Below are 17419 nucleotides of genomic sequence, written 5' to 3' on the forward strand. Positions count from 1 at the left end.
TCAAACTCCTATTGCATTTAGAAAAGCAATTTTCCTAAAAGAGTAATTTCGTTTAAAACAATTTATGTAATAATTTCTCTTAAGCTGCAAAATTTTTTGAGCAAAATAGCTTTTGCTTAGAATGCAACTATTTACAAATACAGCACATGTGACAACCTCCAGTCATGGTATGATGAAGCAAGCATTCATTAGTCCTCACATTCCTTCCACAGCTGAAGTTTACATAGGAATTGGGAAACCTGCAGAGGCCACAGCGTGTACCCAGGAAGCAGCTAATCTCTTTCCAATGTCGCACTATGTTCTCTACATGAGAGGTCAGGTGGCTGAACTTCGTGGCAATATTGATGAAGCCAAACGCTGGTATGAAGAGGCCTTATCTATTAGTCCTACCCATGTGAAAAGCATGCAGAGGCTGGTGAGTCTTGAGTCCACGTTCATAAGTCCTTTTGTCTCAATTTATGATATTGTATTGTGAAATCTTAACTCGGTGTGGGTAACACAGAGCTTATGAGTTTTGGATCTATACTCTTACTAGCAAAATAGCTTTGGAAACAGTCTTTTCTGGCTTTTTATTCTCTCTTCTGTCTGTGTTGGGACATAAAAAGGATCTACAGGCAGTAAGACTATTTCAGTCCTAACAGAGACTGCAAAAGAAGAAATCATTTGCATCTGCCTAATATTCAGTGCCGTTGGGAAATAAAGGTGGCTCTTCGTAAGAGAAGAGTTGGATACTGTAGTCTAGAGGAAAGACCAGTCATTCTGCTACCTAATTCCAAACTAAAAGTTGAATTCTACATGTTGATTGATTACCTTCATGCGATGTGATTTCTTGGATTTTTGAAAGGCAATTTTTGAATTGCCCTCAAAGGAATGTGTAGCTTTAAGTACAAAGGTGCCTTTCCCAGCATAAATGCATAAGTTTGTTTATACACTTGATAAAAACAGACATGTATATATTCTGTGCTTACTATGGTAGGAAAATTGCTTTCTTTTTTTAATCGAGTTTTCTTCCAGATAGAGCAGAGAAGAACACCTGCAATCAGCTTCATACCCAATCTATTTGTTCAGAAGTAGAAGCTGGTTTCTGACTAGGTGCTTATGAATTATTCAGAGAAATTTCTCGTGCATCGCTGAGGGGAACATATGAGACAAAAGATCAGATAGGAAGGCAGCACAGGGAAAGTTTTTTGTTTCAACTTTTCAGCATTTCAAGATATTTGAGCCTACTGACAAATGCCAAAAGGTTCCTTTTTCTGAACAAGCAGGCAGTCGATCTAAAGCAGTGCAGCTCAGTGAAAATGAAACTTATGTTTTTCTGGGTATCTTTTTGCCCTTCCTCTGAATCCACCTTTGAATAAATAGTCTGTAAACACACAATGCTCTTCAGATTGACTGAGAAATTAGCTGCCTTAAGAGGCATGTGAGATGAAAAATACTTGCTTCCAATCCAGCTTCCCTTTTTATGAGCTTTTCAGTTTGAGTGCAAGCTGGAGGATAACTATTCATTTCATTGGATTGGCCAGTCCTTTTTAAGCATTATTATAATTTAAAGTTTTGTTTTTAAAAGCTTTCTTTACTACTGTAGACCTTTTCTGTACTGAGATGTTGCTTTGAATAGATGCTGACAGATTATGACTCTCACGATTGGAGTGCTGCAATGGATGGCTATAAGCTTTTCAGAAGGGACAGGCGAGGAAGGAGAGGTGGTGGGGTGGCTCTCTGTGTTAGGGAGTGCTTTGTCTAGAGCTTAATGATAGTGATGATAAGGTCAAATGCTTGTGGGTAAGGATGAGGGGGAAGGCCAACAAGGCAGATATCCTGGTGGGAGTCTGTTACAGACCACCTAGCCAGGATGAGGAGGCAGATGAAATATTCTACCAGAGGCTGGCAGAAGTCTCCCAGTCGCTAGCCCTTGTTCTCGTGGGGGACTTCAATTTTCCGGACGTCTGCTGGAAATACCACACGGCAGAGAGGAAACAGTCGAGGAGGTTGCTGGAGTGTGTGGAAGATAACTTCCTGGCACAGCTGGTAAGTGAGTCTGCCAGGGGAGGTGCCTCGCTTGACCTGCTGACAAACAGAGAAGGTCTGGTGGGAGATGTGGTGATCGGAGGCCGGCTTGGGCTTAGCGACCATGAAATGGTAGAATTCTCGTTACTTGGTGAAGTAAGGAGGGGGACCAGCAAAACCGCTATCATGGACCTCCGGAGGGCAGATTTTGGCCTGCTCAGGGCACTGGTTGAGAGAGTCTTTTGGGAGGCAGTCCTGAAGGGCAAAGGGGTCCAGGAAGGCTGGACGTTCTTCAAGAAGGAAGTCTTAAAGACGCAGGAGCGGGCTGTCCCCATGTGCCGCAAGAAGAACGGGCGGGGAAGGCGACCGGCCTGGCTGAACGGGGAGCTCTGGCTGGGACTCAGGAATAAAAGGAGAGTTTATCACTTGTGGAAGAAGGGGCAGGCAACTCAAGAAGAGTACAGGGATCTTGTTAGGTCGTGCAGAGAGAAAATTAGAAAGGCAAAAGCCCAGCTAGAACGCAATCTGGCCACTGTCGTAAGAGACAACAAAAAATGTTTTTACAAATATATTAATGACAAAAAGAGAGCCAAGGAGAATCTCCATCCTTTATTGGATGTGGGGGAGAACATTGCCACCGAGGACGAGGATAAGGCTGAGGTACTTAACACCTTCTTTGCCTCAGTCTTTAATAGTCAGAGCAGTTATCCTCAGGGTACTCAGCCCCCTGAGCTGGAAGACAGGGACGGCGAGCAGGATAAACCCCCCATAATCCAAGAGGAAGCAGTTAACGACCTGCTACGCCACCTGGACGCTCACAAGTCTATGGTGCCGGATGGGATCCACCTGAGGGTACTGAGGGAGCTGGCGGAGGAGCTTGCCAAGCCACTCTCCATCATTTACCAGCAGTCCTGGTTAACTGGGAAGGTCTCGGATGCCTGGAGTCTTGCCAATGTGACACCCATCTACAAGAAGGGCCGGAAGGAGGATCCGGGGAACTACAGGCCAGTCAGCCTGACCTCGGTGCTGAGGAAGATTATGGAGCAGTTCGTTTTGAGGGCGCTCACGAACCATGTCCGGGACAACCAGGGGATCAGGCCCAGCCAGCACGGGTTCATGGAAGGCAGGTCCTGCTTGACCAACCTGATCTCCTTCTATGACCAGGTGACCCGCCTCGTGGATGAGGGAAAGGCAGTGGATGTGGTCTACTTGGACTTCAGTAAGGCCTTTGACACTGTCTCCCACAGCATTCTCCTAGAGAAGCTGGCGGCTCACGGCCTAGACAGGTGCACTCTTCGCTGGGTAAAAAACTGGCTGGACGGCCGAGCCCAGAGAGTTGTGGTCAACGGAGTTAAATCCAGTTGGCGGCCGGTCACGAGTGGTGTTCCCCAGGGCTCAGTACTGGGGCCGGTCCTGTTCAATATCTTCATCAACGATCTGGACGAGGGGATCGAGTGCTCCCTCAGTAAGTTTGCAGATGACACCAAGTTGGGCGGGAGTGTTGATCTGCTGGAGGGTAGGAAGGCTCTGCAGAGGGACCTGGACAGGCTGGATCGATGGGCCGAGGCCAACTGTATGAGGTTCAACAAGGCCAAGTGCCGGGTCCTGCACTTCGGCCACAACAACCCCAGGCAACGCTACAGGCTTGGGGAAGAGTGGCTGGAAAGCTGCCCAGAGGAAAAGGACGTGGGGGTGCTGGTTGACAGCCGGCTGAACATGAGCCGGCAGTGTGCCCAGGTGGCCAAGAAGGCCAACGGCATCCTGGCCTGTATCAGAAATAGTGTGGCCAGCAGGAGCAGGGAGGTGATCGTGCCCCTGTACTCGGCACTGGCGAGGCCGCACCTCGAATCCTGTGTTCAGTTTTGGGCCCCTCACTACAAGAAGGACATGGAGGTGCTGGAGCGTGTCCAGAGGAGGGCAACGAAGCTGGTGAAGGGCCTGGAGCACAAGTCTGATGAGGAGCAGCTGAGGGAACTGGGGTTGTTTAGTCTGGAGAAGAGGAGGCTCAAGGGAGACCTCATCGCGCTCTACAACTACCTGAAAGGAGGTTGTAGCGAGGTGGGTGTTGGTCTCTTCTCCCAAGTAACAAGCGATAGGACGGGAGGAAATGGCCTCAAGTTGCGCCAAGGGAGGTTTAGATTGGACGTTAGGAGAAATTTCTTTACTGAAAGGGTGGTCAGGCCTTGGAACAGGCTGCCCAGGGAAGTGGTTGAGACACCATCCCTGGAGGTATTTAAAAGAGGTGTAGATGAGGTGCTTAGGGACATGGTGTAGTGGGCATGGTGGTGTTGGGTTGATGGTTGGACTCGATGATCTTAGAGGTCTTTTCCAACCTTAATGATTCTATTCTATTTATGCTGCTTAAATACAAATGTTAAAGATGTATGCTATAAAAATACTTGTCTATGTAATTCTATGTGGGGAAAAAGTACAAGATTCTGTATCCTTCTTGATCTTTTGATTATTGCAAAAAGTATTTTGAGGAGTAAGTTTGCAGTGTTTACTTTTGCCTGTGTGTATAGATGAATATCTGTACATCTTAACACTTTGTGTGCATTTACTTATTTATTATAAAGACATATGGTCTCAGTGGCAGGGGAGCTATAGCAACAGCACTGTGGAGGTACCAGCCTCTATAACAAAGCTGAAACATTAACTTGTAATATTTGTATTCACAATTCTAAGATTACAATCAGTTTATGAATCAAAGTTCTGTGAAAAAAATACCTTATTTTCTGTGATTAATTTGATATTTTAAAATTATTTGATATGGCTTTCTAGCAATGCCTAGAAGGCGATATAAAATGCTACTGTTTCAACATAACAGTTACCTTAGAGCTTAGATTTATTTAATAAGCTTTGGTGAATTTCTCTTTTTGGACAAATACCAAGTATAGATCATAATAACTTTATGTATAAAATGCAACAAAAAGGAAATAAGATTTAAGGATGGTACAACTTCTAGCATGTAGCATACATATCCAGCCCTGCTTCGCCAAGTAAAAATACTTGAAACAGTTGAACCTGAAATCAGTTTTGAAGGATTTTTTTTCTTTTAATTAAAATTTTAGAATGAGTAACATCTGACATTCAGTAAAATTTCCTGATGCTAGTAGTTTAGAGATCTGGATCTTTGATTTGAGATGTTATTTGTAGTTGTCCAGAGAAGTACAAAAACTAAATGAAATGTTTGTTTATATTTGTATGAATAAGAATGGCTTATGGTATGGGAATAGGCAGGATTTCTGCTTTTATAATCCATCCTTTTAATGATGATACATCACTCTGGTAAGAAGGGTGAAAAATTAAACTTTGAAGCTTTACTATTTTTCAGTACAACTTTTTGGCCATAACTCTCTAAGTACTTACTCCTGTATACGATCTACTGTTTCTACACAGAAACAACCTTACTAATCTAAATTACTGAAGAAATGTGTGAAGAAAGCCTAGAACGTTTAGTCCTGTGGCTTGAGAATGTGCTTCTTCCTGTGAGTTGTAGCATGTCCTGTGCTTTGGAGTTTCTGCATAAAGACTGCATAAAGACTCTTGCATTTGTCTCAAGTGCAGACTTCATATTCTGTTAATGTGACCATGAAGGCATGCTCTTTGCAGAAGTCTAATGTGTCATGTGAATGCAGTTACCTTTTATTGGGTGGTGTGATCTGTTAAAAGACTATATTTGTCTAAAATTACAATTTTCTAAAGAAACAGGTTATTATTAATTATGCTGCTGTCTCTAAGGTCTTCACTGATTTACTGCTGTTTTAAAGATTTACTAAAATGAAAAACAGGAGGACTTGGTGATGGTGTGAAAATTGGAGCAGTTAAGAGTAATAGAAAAGATCTGTTCACCAACAAAATGATAATGATAAACAAGAGGGTTTGGAGGGAGAGGTTAACTCTTGCTGTATTTGCCTTAGTAATGAAATGCCTAAGACAACGTGACATCAAATGGTGGGGGCTTGATCCACGAATAAAAGACAATTTGTTTAGCTGTGTTCTGTATTCTGCTTAATTAAACTTCTTGGGAAATGGGGATGATTGGGTTATACTGTTACATTACCTGAGATGTGAGATATTCTAACAGAGACCTGCTGCAGGGGGCAGTGTGTTTGTGTTCATGCTCACTGCTATTTCAATCCCTTCTAAAATGTTAGGGTTTTTATTAATTAAATCAGCTGAACAGCAAAACTAGTTCTTTCAAAGAGAAATGCTGTTAAAAGTCTCTTTAGCTGCTTGTACAGCTAAATTATTCTTCATACAGTTAATGTTTAAATCCATACATCTATTCACTGTATTCTGTTAAGCAATTCTCATTTTAAGATCTGCCTTGTTCTCAGGTGCTATTTTTTACTGTTTGTCACTAACTGAAATGTTCTCCAAGCCAGGGGCTATACCAGCTTGCTATTTGGCTAGCTCTGATTGCTCACAAGCTGTGAAGAGTGAAGCAGTAACATGGCAGCATCAATTAAGTGTACTTCAGTGTGCAGCAGCAATGCTTTTCAACAAACACAGTGTCCTTTCTTGTTTTTAAGGGTTGTATAGTGCACTCAGGGAAAACAACGCAAGTTGTGTTCTAAAGGTTTGAAATACTTCAGTTTGTAATCTGTATTTCAAATTGCTTTTTATCACACCCAATGAAATTTTAAATTTTCTTTAATTACTAAATTGAAAAATGATGATTCACACTTCAATTGAATGTCATATATACTTGGTTGTCACTTGCCTGATTTTGTCCAGAATGGATTTATTTGAACAACTTTCTCCATTCTTCCTACCCTTTATCATCACCTCCAGATTTCTGCATTACTGCTGCCTTCCTGCTTTTGTCATTATTTTCCTCCCTTGTGAAAAAAGAATAAACAGCCTTTTATCTCCTGCAGTCAGAGTGCTGTTGTGGAAAGCAGCCCTTACTGCTGACGTCTGAAACGTCCTGAAACGGGCCATCATTCAGTAATGCCTGAAATGGCAATGAATATTTCAACCCATTGTCCAGGAAACAAATCTGTGTATTCTCTTTCAGGCTGAAAATTTCTTAGCTAAATGTAGCTTTGACATGAAATAGTTTTTCCAGCATCTGTATATTGTTATAATCCTAGAAGACTCTAGTATTTTTTGAATATTAAGTAATTCATCATAGCACTTGCCAGTTAATCCTATTAGTAGCTTAGCTTCCAAGAGTAGAAAACTAAAACAGAAAGGGAGAAATTACTTATCCAAAATTACTCATGTAGAAATTAGTTTTCAAAAAGCATTATCTTAAAGAACTACATTCCCCACTCCACACTGTTAGATATCTGTTAAAGTTTCCTATAATTATGCAGAGCTAAGTCAGATCTCTTAATGCTTAGATTAACTATGTGCGCTTTACCTCTCAGTTATAAGTATATTGTTATTTATTTCTAACTACATTGACTTCTTACTTTCTTTTTTCAACCCAAAGACACTTTGCCAGAAAGAAGCCTGGCAGTACGTATGGGTAGTGTATGCTTATGAGCCTGTCAAAGATGTTGAGCTGACTGAAAGAAAGGAAAAGCAGAGAAGGCTTTAGAAAAGTGAGTTCAAACCCTGTTTGAAGGGGTCAGGGGAGTTAAGAGAAAGATTAAACGCAGTTACCCAAACTAACTTTTTTCCTTCAGTGAGGCAGTATTCTCTAGTATTTATTCTTCCTTTCATAACAAGGACCTCATCTGGGGAACACTCACTAACTCATTTGATTTTCATTGTCAGGCCACTATACTGTAAAAATTGTTGGTTTAGGCCACATGGGCTTGTCCTAAGCACGTTATGCTGGTTCTTGTGGGTGGTTTGTTGATTTAGCATTTAGTTGCTAATGCCAAATCTCGGTGCTCAATTGATTCGATCTCTAAGTGCATCCTTATGCACACAGTGATTGAAGAAGAATGGAGAAATAACAGTAATTGGTTTTTTTAGATTTGTTAGTGAAATATTGTGGGTTTGCCTTTCAGAAACTTCAGGGTTATTTCGTAGAAAGTAGAGAAAGCAAAACATATGTTCAACCAAAAACTCACTGCTTACAGAAGGCATTTTACCGTGATTTGACCACTGTCACATCTAAATATTTCAAGTAGTTGCATTCTACACTATGAGAAAACAACGGCCGTTCTACTTGCATTTTAACCTGGAACACGTCCATTGAGTTCAAGTGACTCAAGGACCATTTCAATACACTTTAAATTCTTCACCCACCATGTAGCACTCACAGGCTATATTCTTTTCTGCCTTGAAAATACTATTTCTCATCGGTGCTTAGTGCAGTAAAAAGTACGTAACGCCAACTTGCATAGTCAGTAGCTTTTGAAATATAACAAAGTGTGAATCAAGGTGAATAATCAAGAAAGTTTGTTTTTACCCTGTTTGTTTCAAAGTTACCTACTTTTATTTTTAGTGTTATTGAGCTCAAGTACAGCAGTTAACCATTTCATACTGATCCATATCTTAAAGATTACCATTGGAGGAAGACCAGTAGAATTTCTTAATTCCTGGATGCTTTATCTGAGTTTTACAGTACTCTTTTAAAGGAGATCTACTTTTGTTCAGTATTTGACAACAATAATTGCTACAAATTTAGGTTTAAACTAGAATTTAGTTGCTCTTTTGGTAACAGAAAGTGACTATGGGAATTTACTGCACTAATTTTGTTTATAACTTGAAGCAGAGAGCTCCCATTTATTCAGGCAGGACTGTTTCCTGCTGATCCCCTGAGAACTGCTGTCCTGAAAGTGGTATTTTGGGGCTGATGAAACATAGGTTCTGCTTCATAAAAGACTTTCTTTTCACATTACTCTGTATTTACTCCAAATGGCTTAAAGCAGCAGTAGCAGGAGCAGATATTTCAACAAGAAAATATCGCCACTCTTGGATGCTTTTCACCACCTGAGAGTGAGCTCTATAAGGACTCTTCAACAGGTTTCAACTTGTCTGTGCTGTTCTCAGCTGACAGCCATTACAAGAGGAATACTGCAACTGGGCTTAAATTAGTTGTTTGGTTTAGACAATCTGTGAATATCTGACGATGCAAAGGTAATTGGATTTTGTGCAGCATGCACTGTTGTCGCACTGAACAGAACTGGAGTAAGAGAATCTAAGCCATTGGGGTGTAGTATTTATTAGGAATCTAGTAGCAATGGTTAGAGCAGCTTTCTGGAACTTCTTCTTAAGTGTTTTTTAGATCTATTTTTTTTAATTAACTTTCCTGAGATTTCTATTTGAAAGAGAGTTTATTTCTGAATTGAAAAGTGTTTTTTTCTTTTTCTTTTTTTTTTTTTTAATAGGGATTTTTGCCTGGTATGCTCAGCTTTAACTTTCTGTTTTCGTCTATTGTCATGTTATCTGTGTGATAGATTTTTCCACAGTTTATCAATTCAGGCTCAGCTTGCCAGAAACCATTTTATCACTTCTATTTGTTCCCATTTAAAAAAAATGGAAAATTAATTAGTGGTAGATGCTGGCAGAAGGAAGGGATGCTTTGGCTAGAGTTACTCCTCTTTATTTGGCAGGTCATGAATCATTTCAGTGTTTTTATTGTATTGTGTGGAACTGATAAAATTCCACCCATCAGATAATTCATCACAATTCGCTATTGCAGCAGGTCAGTCTACAGTGTGCAGTATTACTCCAATATTGCTTCTTTTTGCTTGGAAGATTTTAAGAATCTTTGTTTTAAACTTTCAAAATACAAGCAGTGTTCATATCAAGCTTTGATTCATGTTTTATAGCATAAAGTCTTTGAACTGGGTTCTATTATCAAAACTGAGCTATTATCAATGTGTTTCACATACAGCAAGTACGGATTAAATATTACAATTTGGTAGGTAGCAACCAAGTATCATTGCAAGTTCAAGGAATAAAATCCAAAGATCACAATGGCCCAGTCTGGATCAGAGCTTTGGTTTTGCTAGACATCATAACAAAGCATCTGAGGAGGATTCCCTGCCCTACACTGTCCGTTTCAAGTCATTGACAGGCAATGAGCTGGGGAACGAGAGTACGATCACATATCATTTGCGTAATGGTAACAGTATTTCAGATACACGTGTAAGATACATTCACATACCCAGAGAGGTTGTGGAGTCTTGCATCCTTGGAGATACTCAGAATCTGACAGGACACAGCCTTTGGTAACGCATTCTAGGTGACTCTACTTTGAGTTTGGATGTAGACAATCTCCAGAGATCCCTTCCTACCTCAGTCATCCTGCAATTCTAGCAATGCAAGCAAGACAAGCTTTGTGGATAGAGGTAATGATTTCTGTTAGACAACATGATGGGAACACTTGTTTGTGGACAAAATCTTGTTATAGTCTTCCTATTATGCAAGACTCCTTATTTTTACCAGTGGTAAAAATCTATAAAGCACAGATTTTGTCCTTTCTTCCCTCATTTCCATGGTACATTATCCATAGCAATCATGGAAGGAAAGTACAAAAGATTAATATCTTTCTCAACTGTACTCACTTGTCTTACATACATGCATGTATAAGATATACATATATGTATGTATACATATATTCTCTGCCACAAAACTGCCTTAATATTTTGGATACATCTTATTGTCTTTGCACTGTAAAAGTGAGGTGCTGCCAAACCATGTGCCGTGCAACCTCGTTATTATCAACTGGTCATTGTCTTGCAGGCATTGCAGTACCCCGCAGTTCCATAAAATGGCCCATTCTGTGACAGCTAGTTAATAATGATGCATTTTTGATTGTTGCTAGTCTGATATTTTATATGCTTGATTTGGCTGGTTTTTTAATATTCGAGCTTTTTAATGATTTTTTTTTTTTTAAAGCATGCAGATACAATGCAACTGCAACTGCAAGAATGGTCAGTTGATTCCAAAATATTTCCAGTCATGTTCCTCATGCAGCCTGCTTATGCAATATGGTTGGAGAATGTCCATACAAAAGTGTCAGTGGCAAAACAGTCAACTGAAGAGCCTCGGTTGGGATCTTCACAAATTAAGTTTTTGGGCTTCTGTCTCTCTCTTCATAGTTTTCTCATGGGAGGTTCAAGTATACCTTAATGATCTACATTGAAGCTTCTGCAGACAAAGATGTGTCTAATATTATTTAAATATTTATGACTCTTTACAGTTGTTTACATGGAAAGTATCTCCTTGTTTCGTAGTACTAGAGATGATGAACAAACCAGCAAGCTAGTAAAAGCATCTGATCACAGCATAATGAAAAATTTACTTTTTCAGGCTTTTTTTGTAGGTGTTAGAAAGGGTAATTCCTGTTAAAAGTCTTTCCAGACTCCTTCCATCTCCTTATGCATTTTACCCTCTAAAGGAGTGACTACATTAAAGTCGTTGTCACTTGGGTTTTGTTGATATCCAGAGTAATCTTTGCCTTTTCCCCCATGCCTTTTGCTGGGTAACTGGCCACCTAAGAGAGGATGGAGGGGAAAAAAAATACAGATTTTTACTAGTGAAAAAATACTAACAAGCAAGACTAATGTAACAGAATGAAAATGTCAGTAGTCTTAGTCCCAGTAATTCAGGATATGGCCAGGAGGCCTCGTGTCAGTAAAGTGCTAATAGTTGCTCTTGATATTTAAGTTCTCCTTGTTTAAAAAAAGAATAAAATGGAAATGTGAGAAGGCCTGGAAGGAATTGAAAATGTGTGCTATTCCCTACTATCCTCTGTAGTCTCTTACATCCCTTTTCATGGATACTTGGTGGTGCTTTTTTGCACGGCTCTCAAAAATACAATTTTTATTTTGCTCTGTGTAGTTGCCTTTCACTATGAGAATTGCTTTGCAAAACACTTTTAAAATTAGGTCATTCTGCTGAAATATGCACTGGGCTAATTATGATTATTTTGCTTCCCTGAGCATTTTTGTGCTCATTGAATTTATTAAAGTATTACTTTATAGCTGGAGCTGAGAACTTACACAGCAATCAAAGCTATGTGGCACCTGGTATGCATGGCTGTCTTTCCTGTAGTCTCTAAGGGCTTTTGCTTGTAGGCAACATCTGGCATCTAATAATTTATAATTGAATTTCATATAATTAATAAAGAAATACTTTTAAGGCTTTATTTTGGGGTAAATATAAAGAATATGAAAAAGGCTGGAGAGAGCAGCCATCCTCAACTTTAAACGAACGAAAGGGATTTTATTTTCCTTTTCCTGAGAAAGGTTCTGTTGTAGAATTCTGTGAGAACTCATTAACTACAGGAAAACATTTGAGACATGAAGTCGTCTACATGTGTTGTCTTCCCCCCCCCCCCCCCCCCCCCCCTTCTTTTCTTGTGCTGCTTAACTTTGCATACTGGTGAAATATAACTAAATGCTACCATCAACAGCAATCTGAATGAGACAAACCATTCTATGTGGTTTAGTTGCAGTTGTTAGTAAATGTGTGTGAGAAACTTGCAGCACTGTAGCCAAGAGTCTGAGACCTAGCTCTTTAGCAGTCTCTCTTATAATAACGTATTACTATAAAATTGCGCAGGAGTTATCAGTGCACGTGTTTTGCTATAAATCTCTTGCAGTTCTCAGGTGCATTTCTGGTTCACTGATGAAATTACCTTTTGCTTTTTGCTTTACATCTCTCACAGGGGGGCTTGACTTGCTTTGGCATAAGCTGTTTCCTGAGACAACAGACTGCTCTTGAGAGGACCAGAAGTTACCTAATCAATTATGATTTCTTTTTTCTGACTAGAAACTATAAACAAGTTGTTCTTAAAAGTTCTGCTTTATCTTATCCTCATCAAGCAGAAAGTGGCCTACCTTAATGCAAAACTAGAGATCTGGAAGCAACTGTCCCTCAGGAAATTATTTTAATGCTTGCTTTTGCCAGGATTATGTCAAACAGCTGCATTCCCCAGATAAGTTGTCTACTCTGGTACAGAGTTTTTGCTGCAAATCCCCAGTCTGGAACAGTCTTTTTATATCTCTTTATCTCTCCAACTCATCTCATTTTAAATTTTATTTGAAGACCTCTTTTCCATTTACTGAAGCTTTACTTCCCTGCTAGCCAGTATTGTGCTTAGCAGTCCCTCCCGGGCCCATGAGTCTACAGTTTAAAGATGAGCTGAACCTTGCACTTTGGAAGGATTCAACCAACTTACTATGTATGAAGAGCATAATATAATTTCTCCAAGATTAGTTTTCTTTAAACATAGACTGTGTTTTCTGGTAGCTAACTGGTTTTAGATGGAGTTAAAGAATTGGCCTTTAAGGTTAGTGCCAGGCTATTTCTTATGTCAGGATATTTTTTTAATCTAGATGATCAAACTAACAGAGAAAGCAATTACTTCAGTGAGCTTTAATTCATGGGCAAATCTGATGTGTGTTTTGTCCAACTCTGAAAACTGTGTTCCTTTCTAAGGTTGGCTGATTATTTTTCCATTATTCTTCATATTAGAGTATATTTTTTCAACGAGTAGCAACAAATGGTATGAAGAAAGTTATGTGCAGCTACTATTCTTCAGAAAGCTGCCATCTCTTGATTTTTCAGTAAGGGAGAGGAGACATGCTATTTGGCCACCTTGCGTACTGCATCTCACTAAAAAAGGCCAGTGTTTTCTCTGAATAAAACTGACTGCTGTCTTCTGTAACTAGAGTTAGGGAATAGGATATGAGAATGGTCTTTTAAGTAAAACCATCGTGGCCAAATATGTGGACTGCAGGAGCTCTTTACTAAGAGCCTTTGGATGACTTGCTTCTGTACTATAACTTCATTGCAATCAAATTTCATCAGCACTCTTGATACCCATGTGCTAAGACAATAAATTAAACTAAGGTATGGCCTGAGGCCAAGCCTTGAAGTCTACTCACCATCATCCGTCCCTGTTGGATGGATGGACTAGTGGAAACTAGTTCTTAACTCATTTTTATATTCTTGTGCTGTTCTATGCCATCTCTAGTGTGATTTGTTTTCCTATATCCAGCTGTATTGAAACTTTACTGAAATCCAGGCAAATTAGTTCTACAACATTTTTTTCTTTTCTTTTTTTTTTCCTGGAATTAATCTATCTAATCAAATACTGTACAGGCTAGCTTAGTGTCTCACCAATAATAAACACATACTGTGTTTTATTCCACTTTTCCCTATTACCATATTGCTAACCATTCCTTTCTTCAACATTTGTTCTAAGGCCTTGCATGTAATTTAAGAAAACTGAAATAATAATTTTCTTTCTGAAATACAAACAGTATACTATTTTTTGGTAGTAAAAGTGCTTCCACTATTAACTTGGTAGCTAGTCTTTGATTTCTTTTATTTTTCTTTTCTGTCCTTTTCTAGGATGGAGATAATCCAGTTCTCACAACTTGATTATCTGGATCTCTCTGGTTTTGGTTTTACATTGGCTTGGAAAAGAATATTCTTTTACTTTTACTTTGGAAGTCTGGATGCCTTTTTAATCCGATTTTCTGCTGATCATAAAGGATCTTTTCATGCTGTTGCTATGACGTGATGTAAAATTAGCATCAACATGAAAGTTACGAGCCAGTGTCTTGGTAAACTGCTGTACATTTGGCATTGTGAAACAATGGTCTGAGTTTCAATTTGTGTTGACTTAATTGGGTAATGACTGAAAAGTCTGGTCAACACTGCAGGCTCACTGAAGCCATAGTAAGCTGACCATGTTAACCTGGGTACTGGATACACCTATATCAGAGGCTATGTTGTACAGTTTACTTGCTTGAGCCAGTTATTTATGTGTAAAAGCACAAGAATCAATGTTTTCTAAAACTAGACTGTTTCCAGTACTCTGCTGTCTGCAAGTAAACATGCCCACTGTGAGTTTAATCCAAGTTCGCTCTACATGAAACATAGTGAATGCAGATTTAGAGTTGTTAACGCTTTTAATGCCATTTCTATCATGGTAAGCTACTTGGCTAAACTGATATGAGTGGAAAAATACATCATGAGTGAGACTTAGAAACACTAAACTTGAAAACAGAAAGCTGTTTCGGGCTTTCATCACTTTTTCAATCTGTTGATCTGTACCTTTTTAATTCTGATATTCATATGCATGGACTTTATAGAGAGCAAAAAGATAAGAGCTTTTTAGTTTCAACAGTTAATCACATATTTACGACTCTAGTATGTACGTTTTGCTAAAACACTGAATTTGCAAACAATTCTTGGCATTTGAAAAAAATACCATTAGTTATAGTCTTTTTTTTACCTACGCACTATAAATTTTTACATTGTTGAAGCAATAGCTGATTTAAATCTTGAATGCAATATTTGATATTTGGTTGCATAGCTGCATTTTTAGTTTCAGCTCTTTCTTTATATTTTTAAGCATGAATATTTAAGCATCTGAGCAAGTTTACAGGAATAAAAATGTAACTGGCTAAGTTGAGTGGCTGCAGATAGTATGGCAGCTAAGACAGTTGGTATGGCAGATAGTAAGAATGACTGAAATCCCTTTTACTCTTTTTCTAAATCTGAAGTCTAGATATTTAAAAAAGGTTATAGTATTTGTTTTCATAACAACTTTGAGTGATCAACATGTTAAGTTTCAAATACATTTTGCCCTTATGTATTATTTATTCCCAGTCAAGAAATGGGGAAACTGAGGCATAGATACTGCGACTTACCTAGCTTTAAATACAGTACAAGCCTCCTGATTTCAATTCTGAGCATCACGTTCATGGGACTCACATTTAATTCCTGTGGTTATTCTTTCCAGTGCATTTGCACTCTGAAGAAAATCATTTTCCCCACAGGGATCTCCAATGTATCAGTCAATCTTGTTAGGGCAGCAGCATCAATATTCCCACTGCCTGCTGAAGGCAGCCTGTGAGCTGTCTTTTGTGGGCTTTGACTTGCAAATGATTGGCAGACTTTAGGAGGGTTTTCCCTTATAATATTTAAATCTAGTACTGTCACTGATGGACCTTCTACTAAAGTGTAGATGATTAAAACAGCTCTATCATTTATCAGTGAAAATTATCTTTTTGATATTTATTGCCTTTACATGCAATTTAAGTGAAAGTATATGTGGCAGCTCCTTAGTAGCCATTTCAGCTCAGCCAAGTAAAGTGAGGCCCTTGTCTCAAATTCACTGCAGAACTTTTAATACTTTTAAATAATAAATCAGTTCATTTACCTACATCTCTCTTTCCCCCAACTATTTTCCTTTCTGGAAGATTTTGTCAATGTTGTCTTGTATTTGCTCAATGAATATAATATTTCCCAAGACATTGCAGCTGAGATGGTTGGTGAAGGAGATGGCTGTTCGGATAGCAGACTGTTTCAGAAATAAGCATCTGTGGCATCAGTACTTTGTTTCTGTGACTCCTTTTTGATCTGGTTTTGAGAGCTCAGTTAAACTTAGCACTGTTTTATGGTAATGTACTTTTATCGGTAATAAAGGTGAACTACTTCCATAGATCTTTGTTTCTTATCTTATATTATTACTCAGTAGAAAATTTAAAATTCAAGAAAAGCTAACTTCAAACCAGCACAAATATGAAGTCTGTGGATATAGAGATCTGAAGGAAAAAGGATTGCTTCTTTCATTATAATGGGTAGTTACTTTTTCTCAGATGTTCTGTTCGGGTCTATGCTTTGATGCATCCTCGTGTCCTACAAATCGGACTCCTACCTCGGTTTGACAACAAAGAACTAAGTCTTGTTTTAGGTCCTTGGGGGAAGTTGGAGGATATTATAGCCCCTAACATGAATTGGTGAGCACATACATAACTCTTGCATATTTACTCAAGTGTAGCATGAGTCAGATTTGGAGAACTAATGTCATAAATTTCCTTTTGCTGTTATGTTGTTTGTGTGCTCGTGTAATTACCATTATATGCAATAAATATAGTTTTGAGTAAGACTTTCTCAGGCCAGTTTTTTCCTGAAGAGGGGTAATATCCTCTGGGGAAGGAGATCAGTTTGGTAAGACGTGGCAAACCATAACTCAGTGCTCCCACTCTGTGATTAGTGGGAGGTAAACAAGAGAGGGCAGTTTAATACCTTGAATTTTGTCAGAATGGTTGTAAATATTATTGTCCAGATGTTGAGGTTGAATGTAGTTTTGTACTAAGATGCGCTTATCAGAGTCTTGAGAAACTAAAAATCTTTGTACATAACAATGCATTACATCTATGTTACAACACTGCTAATCTCTGACCTGAAACGTGTGTAGTTTATACATGTGTGGCTTTTTCACACGAATCTGAGAAATCCTGCATTATAATAGATGCTGTTGTGGTGCTTCAAGGAAGCTGGCTTTCAAGAAATAGCCCTTAGATGGAATTTAAAGTTGCTTTTAGAAACAGCTTTTCTTTCTTAAGAACTGGCATAGAACTGAAGGGAAAAGAAGTATTAGCAAAACATTGAGATGTTAAAATGGAGTGCTCATACTCAAGAGCCACATATCTTCACATAAAGCATTTGACCTGGAAGAAATTGTCCATCTTTT

At 38.9% G+C, this 17419-nt stretch overlaps 1 protein-coding gene across 12 annotated transcripts in view; it reads left to right on the plus strand.

Moving 5' to 3' along the window:
* TTC7B (tetratricopeptide repeat domain 7B) overlaps positions 1–17419 on the plus strand; it is a 149613-nt gene that overhangs the window by 115458 nt on the left and 16736 nt on the right. For 11 of the 12 annotated variants that reach the window (XM_075151276.1, XM_075151288.1, XM_075151274.1 and 8 more), the window contains one exon: positions 213–415. In XM_075151276.1, coding sequence (XP_075007377.1) covers positions 213–415 — 203 coding nt within the window. Of the gene's footprint in view, positions 1–212; positions 416–17419 lie in introns of those variants that run through there. The other variant, XM_075151281.1, reaches the window with a different exon arrangement.

Source organism: Calonectris borealis, chromosome 5 (genome assembly GCF_964195595.1).
Source record: "Calonectris borealis chromosome 5, bCalBor7.hap1.2, whole genome shotgun sequence".
In the NCBI taxonomy this organism is placed as follows: Eukaryota; Metazoa; Chordata; class Aves; order Procellariiformes; family Procellariidae; genus Calonectris; species Calonectris borealis.